Here is a 16,079-nt window from a genome sequence, read left to right on the forward strand (position 1 = left end):
TAGTGAGCGAAGGAACACATATATAAACGCAAGAAAAGTTTTTTTTTTTTTTTTTTTTTTGAGTTGTTAGTCTGAGGAAAGGGGAAATATTCGAGTTTGTGCTCCAGCAAATGCATCTTTCCAAGCTAGTTCAGCGTAGTTGCTTTACTAACCAATCAGAAAGCTAGCAGCCCATTCTGTTTGACGTCGACCGTCTCAGTTGCTCCAATCAGAAGCTCAGCTTACTTTGGGCCCGAAACGCTGGTCCAATCAGAAGCTTGGCTCGTTCAACGTTGGATCCGGATCAGAAAAGGAGCTGCTGCTGTCACTTCCACAGGTAGGACCGAGCAGAGTTAGCCATAACGGTTGGTGTCACGAAGTATGTTTTCAGCTGTGCAGGACTGCTCCATGTGCGAGTTTGAAGGCGTCCTGTGGGTTGTATGGGCCACAATAAATCATTTAAAGCTACGTTTGAGCGGCTCCTAACATTTGGAAGCTAAGAGCTAGCTGGCTAACGGTCAGTGGATGAATGAGCTGCGGGCGTTTCCCCTGACCTGCTGCGGGTTAGGACTCTCCTCCGACGGCGCTAATGTTGCCATGGTGGCTGTACAAATCTGAAATCAACTGGAGGTTAGTTGGGGATTCCTTGTTGGCAGAAAACTGAAAACAATCAGCTAACAGCGCCATTAGCTTCTTGCCTCCATGCTGGAAACTTCCTGCAGCTTTAAACACTCACCCATACTCCATTTATTAGGGTTTACAATCAAATAATGGACTTTTGAAGAAAAAAGTCATTTTGAAATAGAGATCAGAAACTCAATTGATTTGCATTTTGCAAAATTACGAGGTGGTTTAAGGTTTTTGCACAGCTTTGAGACATAAGATCTCTTGCATAAGATTGCACAACTATTTCCAGTCAAGTTTTCTTGCAAGGCATTTTGTGTCAAGAAATTTACATAAGTTTACAATCGGTCAGAGTTCCAGAATGTTCCCCTAATTCACTTAGTTTACACACTAGAGGAATTTGAAGTAGTGTGAAAAAGTAGAAATTAAGAAATTAAACACAAGATGTTTCATGTATTTTATTAATAACTATCAATTGGATGATTCATTTCATTTGAGTTTATTTTCTCTCAACGTCTTCCTACTTAACAATGTTTTCATTCTTGCTCCAAAATCTTAAACTGACTATATCAATCCACACAAAGTTCCAGATACAATTTTCATTCAGATTCGCCAACTTTTTCTATTAGTGACTGAATCGCCCAATGACAGAAACCTCCTCATTATCAACAATCCTTTAGGAACTTGTGTAGGAAAGATGCTGAGTTTTCACAAGGGTGATGCAACCCAATATGTTCAGACAACCTGGCTGAAAGGACTTGTTGCTGTCAGTGGCGGAGCCAGAGGGGTGGCAACAGAACCCTGGCCACCCCTAGTGCCACCCCACTGGAAATGGTCATTTTAAAATATAATACTTATGAGATCGGCAAAGATTTGCCAGGAAAACTGTAATTTCCGACTGTCCCTGAAGGCAGCTCGATGCCCGACGCTGTTCATTGGTTAAACTGACATGTTGGTTCCTGCTTGTTCAAAAACACATCAACGGCTTTAGAGTTACACCGTGGAGGAGTTTTGCAGGTATTTACAACATTTTACCGCTCAGCGGTAACCGCTGTTACCTTCCTAATGAGAGGCGGCACTTGTCATACATTTCTAAAAAGAAAAAAAAAAAAATGGTTGTGTACCGCTGCTTGGTGCCTCGTTTATTATATTAGCCATGCTAGTGCTGGTAGGTCGTGTTTTAGACAGATTCTTTTAACATATGTTTTAGTGCACATGCTGCCCTGTAATGTTTTATATCTCCCAGCTCTTGCTTGAAATGTGTGTGGTAAGAATATGTGAAAAACCATTAAGTTTTATAATAACTGAAATGTAAGTAGGCTATGTCATATGAAAGCTTTGAATTATAACCTAACTAGTTATATTGATTAATTTTAATTAATGCATTTTTAATTTAGTATTTTAGCTAGCTACAGGAAACTAAAAACTATAGTTCAAATAATAGTTAAAATAGTGTTGTCTCTGCAAAACAGTCATGGAGTGTAAATACCAGGCTGTCTTATTTTGTGTAGAGCCCAAATGAAGAGAAAAGGGAATATCTCCCAGTTCTTCTTAAAGAGGCAAAAACCAGGACCAGACCAGGACCAGACAGAACCCTGCAGCAGTGACCAACCTGGAGAATCCAGCCAGGAGACTCCAGGCCCAAGTGTATCACCAGCGGGTTAGAGGCTGTGACAGAGAGTTATTAAGTATTACAATCCAATAAGCCTAATTCTAAAGGTTAGCATGATGCTTTTTGCATTTTTTTATTGTGTCTGTTTATGCATTTCCAATTAAGTTCCAGAGAGAGATGAGGGTGATACAGATTCAGAGTCAGACTCTGGGGAGGAAGACAGTGAAGCAGAAGGAAATGGCACTGAACTGCCCCCACCAGCACAACCTATTGCACACCAGAAGCACCAGTTTATTTATTTATTTTTGAGAATTTGTTTTTGGTCATATTCTGTATTTTTTTTCTATTTGTTTCCTTTCGTTCATCATTTGTATATGGACCCCTCTGATAAAGCCTTGCTCACCCTTTGGCCACCCCTTGAAAAAAAGTCTAGCTCTGCCACTGGTTGCTGTAACAGATCAGATGCACCTTTTCTGCTTTGCTCCTGGTTTTCCAACAAAGATCTGTAATGGGATTGCAGTGATGATTATTTTAGGTGCTGTGCTGTCTGAGGAAACGGATGTTATGGATATTCATCTTAGGCTTACTGTCTGAATGTTCTGCACCGTACAGGGTTGGATATAATATATCAATTGCCCTGAGTTGCCCTTTTCCTTACTTCTTATGACTGCATCATAGCTCGAAATTCAATTAATTTCAAAAATACTTTATTTATCCTAAAATGAAATTAAATATTGTTACTCTTATCATCCAAGCATCATCAAAGAATTGTTATGCATGGTGACACTGGGCAGGAAGATCTGTGGTAGCAGTCAGTCTTGCAAAGAATCTGAAGAAACCCTGTCTCCTTCCCCTTTTTTCAGTTATACAATAATTACTGGTTTAACTGTCCTTACTTTTTATTCTCTCAACAGTTTTTCTTGAACATAGTCTAAGATTTAAACAGACCTGTTAATGTGATCTTCTGCTGTGTGGCAGCGCCGTGTCCGGTTGTCCAGTTGTATATCCAGCACCATGGGAAAGAAGAGTCGGGTGAAGACTCAGAAGTCAGGCTCTGGAGCCAACACTGTAGTTTCCCCGAAGGAGTTGATGAACCTCATCTCTGAACTGCTGCAGAGTATGTTAACCCTTTGACCTTTCACTCCTTTGCTCATTAACAAACTGTTTAATCATAACAGTTTGAAACTTGTTTTCCCAGAATGCAGTAGTGCAGCAACCTCTGCTGGTAAAGAGTGGGAGGAGTACATCCAGATCAGAGGTTTGGTGGAGAAGATCAGAAAGAAACAGAAGGGTCAGACTGGACTCAACATCTCCTAAACACATTTCTTTCCAGGTGATAAATGTGACTCATTTTCTGTTTTTGTGTGTTCAGGTTTGTCAACGGTATTTGATGGCAACAGGGAGGACTACTTCCCTGATCTGATGTGCTGGGCTCAGGAGAACGGGGCATCCTGTGACGGCTTCACAGTGACAAATTTTGGTTCTGAAGGGTACGGCCTGCGAGCCACCAGAGACATTAAGGTGTGAATTCAAAATCAATTTGTCAGCTAAATGTTTAATCAATAAAATAAAGGCAGAAGTTTCCTTTTTTACTCTTTCTGGTGTGTTTGTGTGTGTCTAAAGGCAGAAGAGCTGTTCCTCTGGATTCCAAGGAAGATGTTGATGACGGTGGAATCAGCCCAAAACTCTCTGCTTGGTAAGAGTTAGAAGTACAGTAGAGTAAACCTGCCTCAATATGCAATTCATCAATTAATTTAATAATTAGTGAGCTTGATCTTCTTTACACACATCAGGGATCATTTATGAAATGCAGTTACAAAGATGTTTCACTGCATTTTATAATCAACTGATTACAAAATGCAGTGAAACATCTTTGTTATTAAAATGACTGCACTGCAGTTATTTTCAATGTGCAGTGCATAGCTGGGATAAAACATTACTTGAGGCCTGGGGGAATCTGCTCTTTTGTTTCCTTTTTTTGCAAATAGGAAATATTCTGCATTTATCTATTTCAATATGAACACTGCAGACATTAAAAAATGTCCATTGTAGCTGAGTTCAACAATTGAATTGTTTGTTCATGTTTTAAAAAATAAAAAACCTGATTCTGCTAGCATTTCCTAAATGTTTACCCCAGGCTGTTGATCTTATTGTTGACCTTACTGTGTGTCTCAGGTCCTCTGTATGGTCAGGACCGGATCATGCAGGCCATGGGCAACGTGACGCTGGCCCTGCACCTGCTGTGCGAGCGTGCCAGCCCCTCTTCGTTCTGGCTGCCATACATCCGCAGTCTGCCCCAGGAGTATGACACGCCGCTGTACTACCAGCAGGATGATGTTCAACTGCTGCTGGGAACGCAGGCGGTGCAGGATGTCCTGAGCCAGTACAAGAACACTGCACGGCAGTATGCCTACTTCTACAAACTAGTGCAGGTATCCAGACAGCATTGCTTCATCTATACACAGCTGAAGATTTATTTTGCTTTTCTTGTTTAGAACTGGTTGTTTTAAATTTGGCTGTATGAAACACATTCAGTTGATTTATCAGAAAACAAATAACATCATCCTGAAAGAAGGAAAACTATAAGCCATTTGTTAGAGACTCAGTAAACAACTGCTGAATTAAACTGATTTGAATGACTTGGAAATGTAGTTGGACAAAAAACAAAACAAAAGCATTGGTTTTTTTTTTACATAGTTTGTGTTAGGAAACAAAACTAGTCAATAATGTTGGACATGAATAAAGCGATGGGCTGGTGTGAAGACTGAGACCAAGAACTTGGTCTCAAATACCTTTGGTCTGAGGATGACATTTATTTTATTCCTATAATACTCAACAGCCAGCAGGGGGAACCATAGGGCTTGTATTGAGCCACACACTTCATATTGAGGCGACTACGTTCGACTGATCTGTCGACAGGGTTGAAGATAAATTATGTTGGAATATTTTTAATTTGTGTCTAAACTCCTCATAATCATCCTCTTTAACATCCTGAAACTGAGCTCATCTTATTCTTTCATGCAGCCTTAAGACACATATGCGGTGAATTTCTGATGAAATATCAGTTCACAGGCCATGATAACAGATAGTGGAATATTAATAGAAAATTATGCTGTTGTTTTTTTTTTTTTTTTTTCATTAATCTAAATTGGCTTTCATCAGAATTCTCCACAGCTTCTCTCTTTGAAGCTGTCCGCTTTGTCTTGTCGCAACAAAAAGAGTTTCTGGCGTTTTCTGTCTGCTGAAAACTAAAACTTAAGTGGCAGCTATAAGATTTGTTTTTGAATACATTGTTCCTGATTTCAGGTAGAGAATTTGCTTCCTGGTCTTTGTCTTCAGAATGTTTTTTTTTTTTTTTTTTTTTTTTTTTTTTTTTTTTTTCAGGAAAGTTAGCTGCTTCTATCATTTTTCTTTCCACCAGAGGGCAGTATTATGTTCTGAACTAGTCTTGATGTTTACCTACATTGAATCCACAATGATTTGTGTTCAAGCCACCACCTTTATGGAACCATCTTCTCTAATCTCATCTCTATGATAACAAAGTGATAAGAGTTGTATTCAGTTCAATAAAATTACTTCCAATTTTATTGAAAGTAATAAAATGAAATCAAATAACTTTAAATCAAAATGTTGATTTAAAGAGTTATTCAGCTCCTTTTATCTGAACTTAGTTGTTGCATGTTTAGCTGCCCATACATCCTCCAGTCTTTTTGAGGACACTTGAGGAGCAGTACATCTGAACGTTCTTTTGCCCCATGTTCTTTGCGGGACATCCTGAGCTCAGTCGAAATGGATGGGGATTGCTGAAGGATAGTCATTTTCAGATCACTTTAGAGAAATTCAGTACGGTTTAAGTTGAGGATCTTTCTCAGGCTTGGAAAAAACACCCCCAGAGCATCTAACCACCATACTTCTCTGTCAGGAATGTAATTAGCTGAGGATGAGTGTTGTGCATTGTTCTCCATGCATTTGAAATTGCTAATCATTTTAACTTTGGCGTCAGACTTAGCAAGTTTCCACTCTCGCACAAGATGTATGAATTCGGTTGCACTTCTCTCTCAAGAGTTTTCTTTTAAGGGAAACATTTATATATACAATATTAGACTAGGAAGAAGATTAGGTTGAATTAGTGCAAATGTGTATGGTGTTTATTGCAAGCTCAGTATCTGGGCACTTTGACCGTTAAAGTCCTTTGGAAAAAACCTGCTTATGTTGCAGCATGGTTTTGAAAATAGTATTCTGTGGTAATGACTTGAAGACAAAGGTCAGAACTGTTTGTATCCAGGATGTGTGGGGTCTGCAGAGATTTTTGGCTGGCCATTTCCTAATCCTAGACTTGTACAGAGATGGCCCTGTCCTGTTTTATGGCTGAGCCAAACCACACAGTGCTGGATGAACACAGGACAGACTGAATCATGGTCTCGTAGAAAATTTCCAGCTGCCCATGTGGTGCTGAGTTTTGACTTTGTTTGAGTATTTAGACGATCAAAGCCACATGTTTCTGCAGTTAGTGGGATATCAGCGATGGTCGTTCTGTCTGCACATTAACATGCATCAGTTTGTTCAGCCAGTCATTCACAGATCCACAACGGTGGGCAGATACAGAGCAAGGAGAAGGTGGGGTGGGGGAGCAAAAGAACGAGGTACATTCAGGTCAGTTCAATTCAAAGCCAAAGTGACAAGCTAATTTTCCAGCCCGGTCATCTGAGGAGGAGGAGGAAGAAGGGGATGAGAAAGGAGGAGCTGGGGACAAAACGGGGAGGGCAGAAACTGGAGACTGTGTGTAAGAGTATGTGTGATGTTCATGTTAACAGTAAAGTGTAGAAATACACTTTACAAAGCAATTAAAGGAGACCTTACTAATTCAAACAAATAACAAGAAATTCTCAGTTATATGACAAAAGTTTTCACTAAATATGTCAGAGAATACATATTTAGAAAATATGTATTAGAAAACCAATTCACAAAGCACTTTGACTTGAATTAAAATCCAGTTTTTCTCCCACATTTACTGTCAATTATCCTTAAGGAAAGATTGAAAGCAACTTGCATATGTCTACCCAGCCAGTGCAGAATATTACTGAACTGTTCTAGAATGGTAGAGGAATTTAAGGGAGCAACACTAAGATAGACACCCGTCATTCTCAAATTCCCTAGTTTATATCTGGAGTTCTAAAAGGTTCCACTTTTGGCCCTATTATATTTTCTTTACATCCTTTAGGTTCCACCTCATGGAGATATGATGTATATCACTTCCACTGCTCTGCTACTGGACCATTCTGCATGCAGTCCTGACCTCTTTGCTGAAGAGAATTTTACAGCTTTAAGAAAACACCTTATTGGATGCTTTTCACTTTTATCCTGACCTTTATAAAAATCAAAACCATTTAGCAGCAGAATCTACATTTTCATTTTCTGCATCAAACTAGGACAGTGTAAGTGTGTCTGTTGGCCGGTGGTGCCTGTGGCTTTAAACGGAGAAACCAGTGACATTGGTGGACACACACTCTCTTCCAAAAACACGCACACACATATTCATCCCCAAATTGATGAGGCAGATTTATGACGGCTGCTGGCCACAACAAATTAAGTTGACAGTGATGTATGTGGGGGGTCGAGTGTCACGCTGCACCAACAGACCACACACACACTTTCACACACACACCAGTGGTGGCCCCCTACTCCCAGTTCTTCTTGTTAGGCTTCCCTGTCAGGCAGCCCCCCTCCAGCATGCCTGCATAATGAAATTCCTTGGACTGATTTGTGTTTTTTTTTTTTTTCCCCTTTTTCCTTTTCTGCATCCCCAGACTCATCCCGCCGCCAGCAAGCTGCCCCTGAAGGACAGCTTCACATTTGATGACTACAGGTCAGTGTGTGTTGTTAATGTAAACTGGAGCAAAGCCACTTTTTAGATTCCTCACTGATCACTTCCTACTCTAAATGAGCAACATTTAATTCTTCCACATCTGTGTTATACCACAGGTGGGCGGTGTCGTCGGTGATGACACGCCAGAACCAGATCCCCACCGAGGACGGAAGCCGGGTCACCCTGGCACTTATCCCCCTGTGGGACATGTGTAACCACACAAATGGACTGGTATTTAAAACACACTTATATTATTTTAACTGTAAAAAAATATTACAAATCCTTTTAATCCTTTTATACTTACTGTGTGCCACTTTTTTGCCTGTGAGCTGCTGGTAACTTTAATTTCCTGAGGGAGTCTTCCCAAGGGATCAATAAAGTACAAGTCTAAGTCTAGTCTAAGTCTAAGTCTAATAGCACCGCAAAAAAAACCCCCCACAAAATCCTACAAATTTTTTTGGTCTAGTTCTTGGTCTTGATCTTGATCTTAATCTCATTTTAGTCTGTCAATTGCCACAAGTTAATATTTTCCCCAGTTATTTCTAGGATTGGATGGATGGACAGACAAACGGATGCATGGTGGATAAATAGATTTACAACATGAAGAAGACATGGACCAGTGAATAGATCAATGTATTTGTAGATAGATCGATTTAGCCAATTCACAAAGCAAATCTAATCAAGTTATATTTAGAAATGAGGATAGGATCCAGTTCTTGCACTTCTTTGCTCGTGTAAAGTCTTGAATCAACATTAAAGCGAAAAAACATTTGTATTTTATACTTAAGGAAACAACTGACTGTAATAAGTCAAACACTGAACTCAGTAGAAGCCTTGGGCTTAGATACTTCTTATTCACATCAAAACATCCAAGTTCTAGCTCCATGGATTAAATCCAGCTGGAGATGCAGGCTAAAATTACTAGTTCAGAGATACTGCTATTCCCATAACAGTACAAATACATTAGAGGAATGGGGAATTTGTGTGTCAGTTGAATTTAGTAAATGCTGAATTGACTGGATGGATAAGTGGAAGTTGTTGTTCTCTTCTAGATTACTACAGGCTACAACCTGGAGGATGATCGCTGTGAATGTGTGGCTCTGCAAGACTACAAGGAGAATGAGCAGGTAAGGAGACTCATGCCAGCCTTCGGTTTCTGTCCTGGTAATGAATCTAGAAAAATACACCATAATGACAAAGCTGGACGTTGAAGAAATTGACATTTTTTCCCAGCAATTTCTCAGACATTTTTCTCTTTAATTATTAATGCAATTCAAGGATCCTTTGGATTGGGATGAAAGTGGCTGATGGATGTCGCTGAATCTGAATCTTCCCTTCTCTTCTTGTAGATTTATATCTTCTACGGCACGCGGTCCAATGCGGAGTTCGTCATCCACAACGGCTTCTTCTTCCAAGACAATGCTCACGATAGAGTGAAGATCAAACTAGGCGTCAGCAAGAGTGAACGTCTGTACGCCATGAAAGCTGAAGTCCTGGCACGAGCCGGCATCCCAGCGTAAGTTCTCCCCTTCTAGACCTGGAAAACCTGGAATATGGGTCACAGAGGGCTTCAGGCTCCCCGCCAACTTCTTGTCAAACGGTTGATATTTCATCCAATTAGACCCCACTTTGCCATAACTTAAATGTTGCAGCAGATCCACTTTATTTCTCTCCTCCCACCCCAACGAGTGAAAAATTAGTCATCCGCCCCGATACTTTCATCACTGAGAAGCTTAATCATTTTATCATTAGCTCCATAATTTTATGCAGCATTCTCTACTCTGCATTTTTAATCAGAAGCCTTTAATCTCTTATTGATGACGCTCTTAATCTGAACAGTAGAAATTAAGTGAAACAATTCCCCTTGTTGCACCAGCACTTTATTAAGCTGGTAGATTTGCTCGCAGATCATTTTTAAATTCAGTGTTGAGTAGCTGCTATCATCAGACTCCTCTTTCAACAAATCCTCCCTCGTAGGATATTGTGGGAAGAAAAATAAGGTGCTTTGGTGAGCTGGAGGATGGAGCTGAGGGATCATTTTAAAAAAAATAGTGGGAATTGGCCAGGATCTGTTTGGTCTGTGTATAATCATTTAACTCTACCCTTTTCCTACTCAAGTCAAGACCATTGTCTCGAACTTGGAGATGGAGGCAACCCTACATTTTAAAATTATTTCACCCACTGTTGCTTTTCTGTGTTCTCAGAGCAATCTGTCCACTAGATTGTCAGAGCAGTCGCTCCAACTAACCATGATAGCCGCTTCTTCACCTCTTAAGGCTCACTTTGAACTTCATTCACTTATCTTTACCCTGTTTAGATGTTTTAAACCTTTGAGCTGGCATGTCATTTTCTGCCATGTGAGGGTGGTGTTCTACTAAACTGATATCTCTAATGAAGTGGCCACTCAGTAATGTTTTTAGACATATCAAAGTAACCCAACATGTTTTAAGCATTAGTTAGAGGAAGCAAAAAGTTTGATCCACCGTAATCCTTCGGGATTATTGTTGACAGACCTTCTGAGCTGCAGGCAGTTGAAGGAGAGGACGACTCCGGACGTTCTGTTCATAATCACTGGTGTGAAGTGAAATCTTTCTCCTTTAGGGCCCTGGTGCTGTTTTGTGCTCATCCCAGGCTTATGTTTTTGACTGATGTCATTTTATTTTCAGCTCCTGTGTCTTTGCTCTACACTGTAACGAGCCCCCCATATCAGCTCAGCTCCTGGCCTTCCTGAGAGTCTTCTGTATGACAGAAGGTAAGAAAAACAGACACGTGCACAAACATGTGGTGAAATAACAGCTGCAGGCCGTCACCCATCTAACTGACTGCCGCAAATCTGCTCGCAACCAATAAAACGTGCCTCATATTCAGCTGTTTCCTGGAGATCGTCTCCGAGCGACCGTTTCCTCTTCGAGAGACAGAGACGGGGCTGAAGAACAGTCGCAGGGGACGAGCAGCGGCAGTCCGTTCCCGGGTTGGTTAATTGATCAAGGCAGGCCACCAGATGTGTGGCAGGAGCAATCCACTGTGGGGTTTGCAATATTCATTGGCATGTATGCAGAAAGGCAGAGATGTCATAAATCCCCTGTCGCACAAGGCCGCAGCCGCCTCCTTCATTGCAGAACTCATACTCCAGACCCTGGATGATATATTATTCACATTTCTGCTTCATGTTAATTTAAAAAAAAAAAAAAAGTTCTGCGTTTGGAGCTGTCTGTGAGAGAGTATCATCCTCTGCATGGATATAAGCGTGCCAACACATCTTAGCAGATGTGACGTGACAAAGAAGTGTGTTCGCACAACTGGGACACTGCTGTTTTCGTCTTTCATCTTCCACCAGCAGTTACCCAGCATTCAGGTCCAGAGGAATGAGCCCAGTGAGACAGATTTAAACTGGGATTAGGAAGGAGTCAGTTTGCAAGATAGATTTATTGTATCTTGCAATACAATATCTTGCTGCCTTCTGAGTTAGAGTGGATTGGGTTGTTTTCTTGAATTAACAGGAAGTTGTGTCTTTTCTCCTACTTCCAGAGGAACTAAAGGACTACCTGCTTGGAGACGGAGCTATAAACAAGATCTTCACCCTGGGAAACAGTGAGTTCCCTGTCAGCTGGGAGAATGAGATCAAACTGTGGACTTTCCTGGAAAACAGAGCTGCTCTCCTGTTGAAAACCTACAAGTCCACATCAGAGGTCAGTCAGCATGAGCTATTCACCAGTATAAAAATTTTAGATCCATAAATAGTGATGCATACAAATTGGGTGAAATGTAGGCCAAAAGCTAAGTTCTGAGAATTAGGAGGTTTTAAAGGATGAAAGAGAACAGATATAGTTAATCAGTACAGAAGCTCAGACAATAGCTTTGTTTAAGAGAGAGATGGGATTAAACACTGAAAGACAGGGCCAAGTATATTTCTTTGGAAGAACAATGTTAAGTTGTTAGCAGCAGGAGCTCAGCCTCTGGGAAGGTGTCACATCTAAACAGGCCAGACTAGGTGAATGACATAAACTTAAAAGTTGAAATAACAGCAAATAATGCAAAATTGGGGAGAAGGATAAGAATGCAGCAGAGCAAGGAGAAGCACTCAGTCTGACCTCCACAAGCCTAAAATGCTGGCAGCATAACTAGAGACAACTCACTATGGACATGGTGTCTACAGTCATGGTTTTCCAAATAGTGTTTTGCAGACAAGCCAAAAAATGTCATTATGTAACCTTCAATAGAAAGTAACTGCAACTCTTACATACAACAAAGTCAAATGTCTCACAAGTAAAGTGAATTACATCTTTGCATATTGTTCTTTTTCCTCTGTGTGACCTGAGAGACAAGTTGTAAATTAACTTAGACAATTCTGTCACCACCTGCTGCGTTTGGCCTTAAGCTCGCCCGCCTGCAGCTCTTTAAAACTTTGCAGTAGAGCATACTGCCTGCAGGTTCTAAAGAAGTCTTAAAGAAGTTAAAACTTTACTTCAGTTATACAGAAACAAACCAAAACTAAATTCTACTTCAGCCTTAGCCAGGAACTCAAAGTGTTGGAACAAATGATGAGTTCATCCAGTCAGGTTTACTTGTTGATTTACCCATAAAGTTCAGAAGTTCTCCTCTGAAGTTCCTAAAGTTCTCCTCATGTGGAGAAGGTTGGTCATTCAGATCAGTTTTCATGAGTTGAATATGTGAAGTTGAATTGATGATTGAGTTAATCCTGTTCCTATTCGGTCTTCCAGGATGACCGGTCTTTTTTGGAGAAACCAGATCTCTCTCTCCACTCCCGTTTGGCTGTCCAGCTCCGCCTGACTGAGAAGGAGATCCTGGAGAAAGTGTCAGCAAGCGGTCGGGACAAACGACTCAACTTCCAAAAGAAGCTGGAGGAAGGCGCTCCATTGCCACACTTTGAGGAGAGCGACATCGCTCTGTTGGAAAACAGTGACACCGATGCAAAGCTTCCCATTATCCTGCGCAAGTTGGAGGAGGTGGAGGAAGGAGATGGGCTCCAGGAGGGGGAGCCCCTTCTTAATGGGGAAAAAGTGAGCTTTGGAACGGAGAAGATTCAGCAGGTCAACAGAGATGTTGCTTCAGAGCGGATGGGTCAGACACAAGCACCTGAACTGAGTGCCAATCGAACTGAAGACATCCCCAAAGAGAACAGTGAATAACTCGGTCCCTTCACTGCCATAGCTCATCCCATTTATTTATTTTGAGCCTCTAAATGGATAAGAAATGTAGAAGCTGTCAAGAAAAACAAAAAAGAACTTTATGTTCATCCAGCGTGACTTCCTGCTGAACTCTCTCGGCCTTGTTTCAGGAGAGGTTCGGATTGAAATCCACTTTGATTTCAGTTTGAAACATTAAGAAAGTCATGAAAAGACTGTTAGAGATGAAAAAAAACAGGTGGCTTGTTATCTTATGTGGATGTTATTTTTACAGAACAAGAACCTCTCCTGTTTAGCGATTTAGCTGCTTTATCACAGCGGTTTGGCTCTGTGTGTATGTGTTTTTTGTTTTCAGTTGACAATCATTGCCTGGTTGTTTATGAGCAACCACCATCACTGCCCTTCCTAGTTTTGGTTTAACCAACTCATTTGTTGACAGTTGTTTCGGACTGAAATGGAAGATATACTTCATGTGACATCTGTTATAAAGCTTTTTGAATGTATCAAGTGTAAAGTTGCAGTGGTGATCCAGTAGGAATTATCACTGTATTATCTTTTTCATGAAGCCATAAACAGCACTGAGGATTCAGTGAGAAACAAAAATGTGTTGTTTTCCCTGTTGGAAGTTTCCTTTTTTTCATTTCAGCATGATGGTTAAAAAACCCAAGGAAACACTTGTTCTGTTTATCTTACGCTTTGTGTTCATTGTTAAAGTGAGCAAGATATTCCTCTGTTTGAAGACCTGATAGGCCACAATAATAATCTGAAGGAAAAGGTAAAGAGACTGAGGTGGTTTACCATGTTCTTAAAATTGTGTGGATTTATACACAGCGGGGTCTGTTCGACACATTACACTATTAAAGAGCAAAAATGCCAAAGATACTGTATACTTGTGGTAAATAGTGTATAAAAAAAATCTAACCTCAAATTTCCTGCAACATCAGAAAAAAGGAGCATGAGAAATACCAGGGCCTCAGGGAGGAACTGGAGAGGGCCTGGAAGGTGAAGACCACAGTGGTGCCTGTGGTCATCGGGGCCCTCGGGGCAGTAACCCCCAAACTGGAGCAGTGGCTACAACAGATCCCAGGAACAACATCAGACATCTCAGTCCAGATACTGCGCAGGACCCTCAAGCTCCCAGGCCTCTGGTAGAGGACCCGAGCTCAGAGGATAAGAACCACCCGCGGTTGTTTGAAATACTCGGAAAGACCGAGAAAAAGTAGTGCAGTGCTTTGCCTCACCTAAAGGGGCGCAGTATCACACGTGAATGAAGCAGGCAATTAGCGCATGCCCAGTGCTGTGTCTTTATGTTGTCAATGTACTTATTTAATTACACATTTTCTATGTGTGTTCGCGTTCCACGGTCTGCTTTATATATTAAATGAATGAGTGTAACATATTTAGTCTTTCTGATCACCATTATGCGCATGATAAGGAAAGTACCGTGCCTCACTGACAGGAGGCAGTGCTGAGCCCCATAGACAAAACGAGCAACAGGTGTTCCATGCATTGAAAAAGTTTGAAAACAGTCGGGGGGGATACATAAGGAACAGAATCTTTTTAGGCCATTCTGGCAGATTTTATGTAAATGAAGAAAACTAGAAACAAACTTTTTTTTTTTTAAACAGAATGACAAGACATTCGTGTAGAAGGTGATTGGACGTCGTATGAAATAAAGGTAAGATACTCGACTTTCAATTTTAATCTGGAAAAGGAGGTCACCCAAAGAAAACATCCATATGATTTAAAAAAAAGAGTGACTTTGTTAAATATTCTTTTATATTTCTTGGTGTTTGGTGTTAAGCTTTATGTGAGGGTTCTTATGTTTTATGACAATGCCCAGAGCACTTCAACAATAAATCAACACTCTTTTTCATTCAATTTTAAAACTTATTTAGAGGGCTATGAAATTTTCGTGTAACGTAATTTCAGCGGATGATGCTATTATTATTTTTTTTTTTAATCAGATCCTATCTCTCTTTATTATTCCAAAAGAGCAATACCAGTCCAGAAATCAAAAGATTTAACAGTCATATTTTTTTATTCCTCAAGTGTTGTTTTTACCTTTTCTTCTATGATACAAAGTCTTCATCCATCTATTGTTCTTTTTCACCTTCTGCTGGGCAAAAAAAATGGTTTGAGTGTATTTTCCCATCTCCTGCCCTCTGGCCCTATTAGAAATTTATAAAAGAAACATTATCTTGAATCATTTAATTCAGAGCAATTAAATTTTGAAGTGCATTATTTATAATTCATGGCTGCCAAAGATAAAAGCCCTTTAATCCTTGAATATATTATTATAATGGGCACTATGATGGGCAGCAGAGAGCAAGGCTTGTCCACTATTGTTAGTGCTCACTGTGTCAGTGGAACGAACAGACCTGGGAACAGCAATCCCAACAAATCCTTGGGTATGAATTATAAACTGCCAATCAGCAGCCTCAGCCAGGTCGGTCCAGCTCGCTGTGGGAGCACACTGCAGGGATGGTGGGTATTTACAGGTCAAATTATGGACAGAGCTGTGTTCCCATCTTTGTTTTTGTGTTATTTTGCCTCCTAAGCTTCATTTCTAAGCTGGTTCCTGTTTGTTGGTAGAAAATCAGGGTGACCATGAGTTTTTTGATAAAATACGGTTTGGTCATCTGGACACAATTGGTAATTTCTTTGCCTCCTAAGTACCTCAAACTAATAGATATGTTGTGGATTTACATATAAGTTTTTAAAATGATTTATCACTACCCAGATAGATAAGCATTTTTGCTCCCCATGCTTATAAAAAAATGTCCCAGATCTTCCTCTCCTCTGTGGAAAATGACTGACTGTGATGTAACGCTACAGGGGTCTCATAATG

The 16,079-nt window shown here is 40.5% G+C and overlaps 1 protein-coding gene across 4 annotated transcripts; it reads left to right on the top strand.

Moving 5' to 3' along the window:
- Positions 1 to 157: 157 nt before the first annotated feature.
- Positions 158 to 14,110, top strand: setd3 (SET domain containing 3, actin histidine methyltransferase). 4 transcript variants are annotated; one of them, XM_055038961.1, is made up of 14 exons: positions 278 to 316; positions 2,115 to 2,322; positions 3,194 to 3,332; positions 3,414 to 3,506; positions 3,588 to 3,736; positions 3,839 to 3,911; positions 4,391 to 4,647; positions 8,023 to 8,081; positions 8,198 to 8,312; positions 9,134 to 9,208; positions 9,431 to 9,597; positions 10,748 to 10,833; positions 11,610 to 11,770; positions 12,803 to 14,110. In XM_055038961.1, the coding sequence occupies exons 3-14, from the start codon at positions 3,230 to 3,232 to the stop codon at positions 13,229 to 13,231; spliced, it is 1,767 nt and encodes a 588-aa protein (XP_054894936.1). In that variant the 5' UTR covers positions 278 to 316; positions 2,115 to 2,322; positions 3,194 to 3,229; the 3' UTR covers positions 13,232 to 14,110. The 4 variants fall into 4 exon arrangements, with proteins under 4 accessions (XP_054894935.1, XP_054894936.1, XP_054894937.1 ...); XM_055038960.1 differs by lacking the exon at positions 2,115 to 2,322 and having other exon boundaries at positions 158 to 316; XM_055038962.1 differs by lacking the exons at positions 278 to 316; positions 2,115 to 2,322 and adding an exon at positions 325 to 609.
- Positions 14,111 to 16,079: the final 1,969 nt, after the last annotated feature.

The sequence above is a fragment of the Poeciliopsis prolifica genome, unplaced genomic scaffold (genome assembly GCF_027474105.1).
Source record: "Poeciliopsis prolifica strain line A6 unplaced genomic scaffold, Auburn_PproV2 SCAFFOLD013, whole genome shotgun sequence".
NCBI lineage: Eukaryota > Metazoa > Chordata > Actinopteri > Cyprinodontiformes > Poeciliidae > Poeciliopsis > Poeciliopsis prolifica.

Bases quoted from the DNA above. Each gene is read 5' to 3' on its own strand.
- setd3 (XM_055038960.1), top strand. From the start codon at position 3,230: ATGGGAAAGAAGAGTCGGGTGAAGACTCAGAAGTCAGGCTCTGGAGCC. The intron at 3,333-3,413 runs GTATGTTAACCC...TTGTTTTCCCAG, and splicing joins CATCTCTGAACTGCTGCAGA to AATGCAGTAGTGCAGCAACC. The intron at 9,209-9,430 runs GTAAGGAGACTC...CTCTTCTTGTAG, and splicing joins ACTACAAGGAGAATGAGCAG to ATTTATATCTTCTACGGCAC.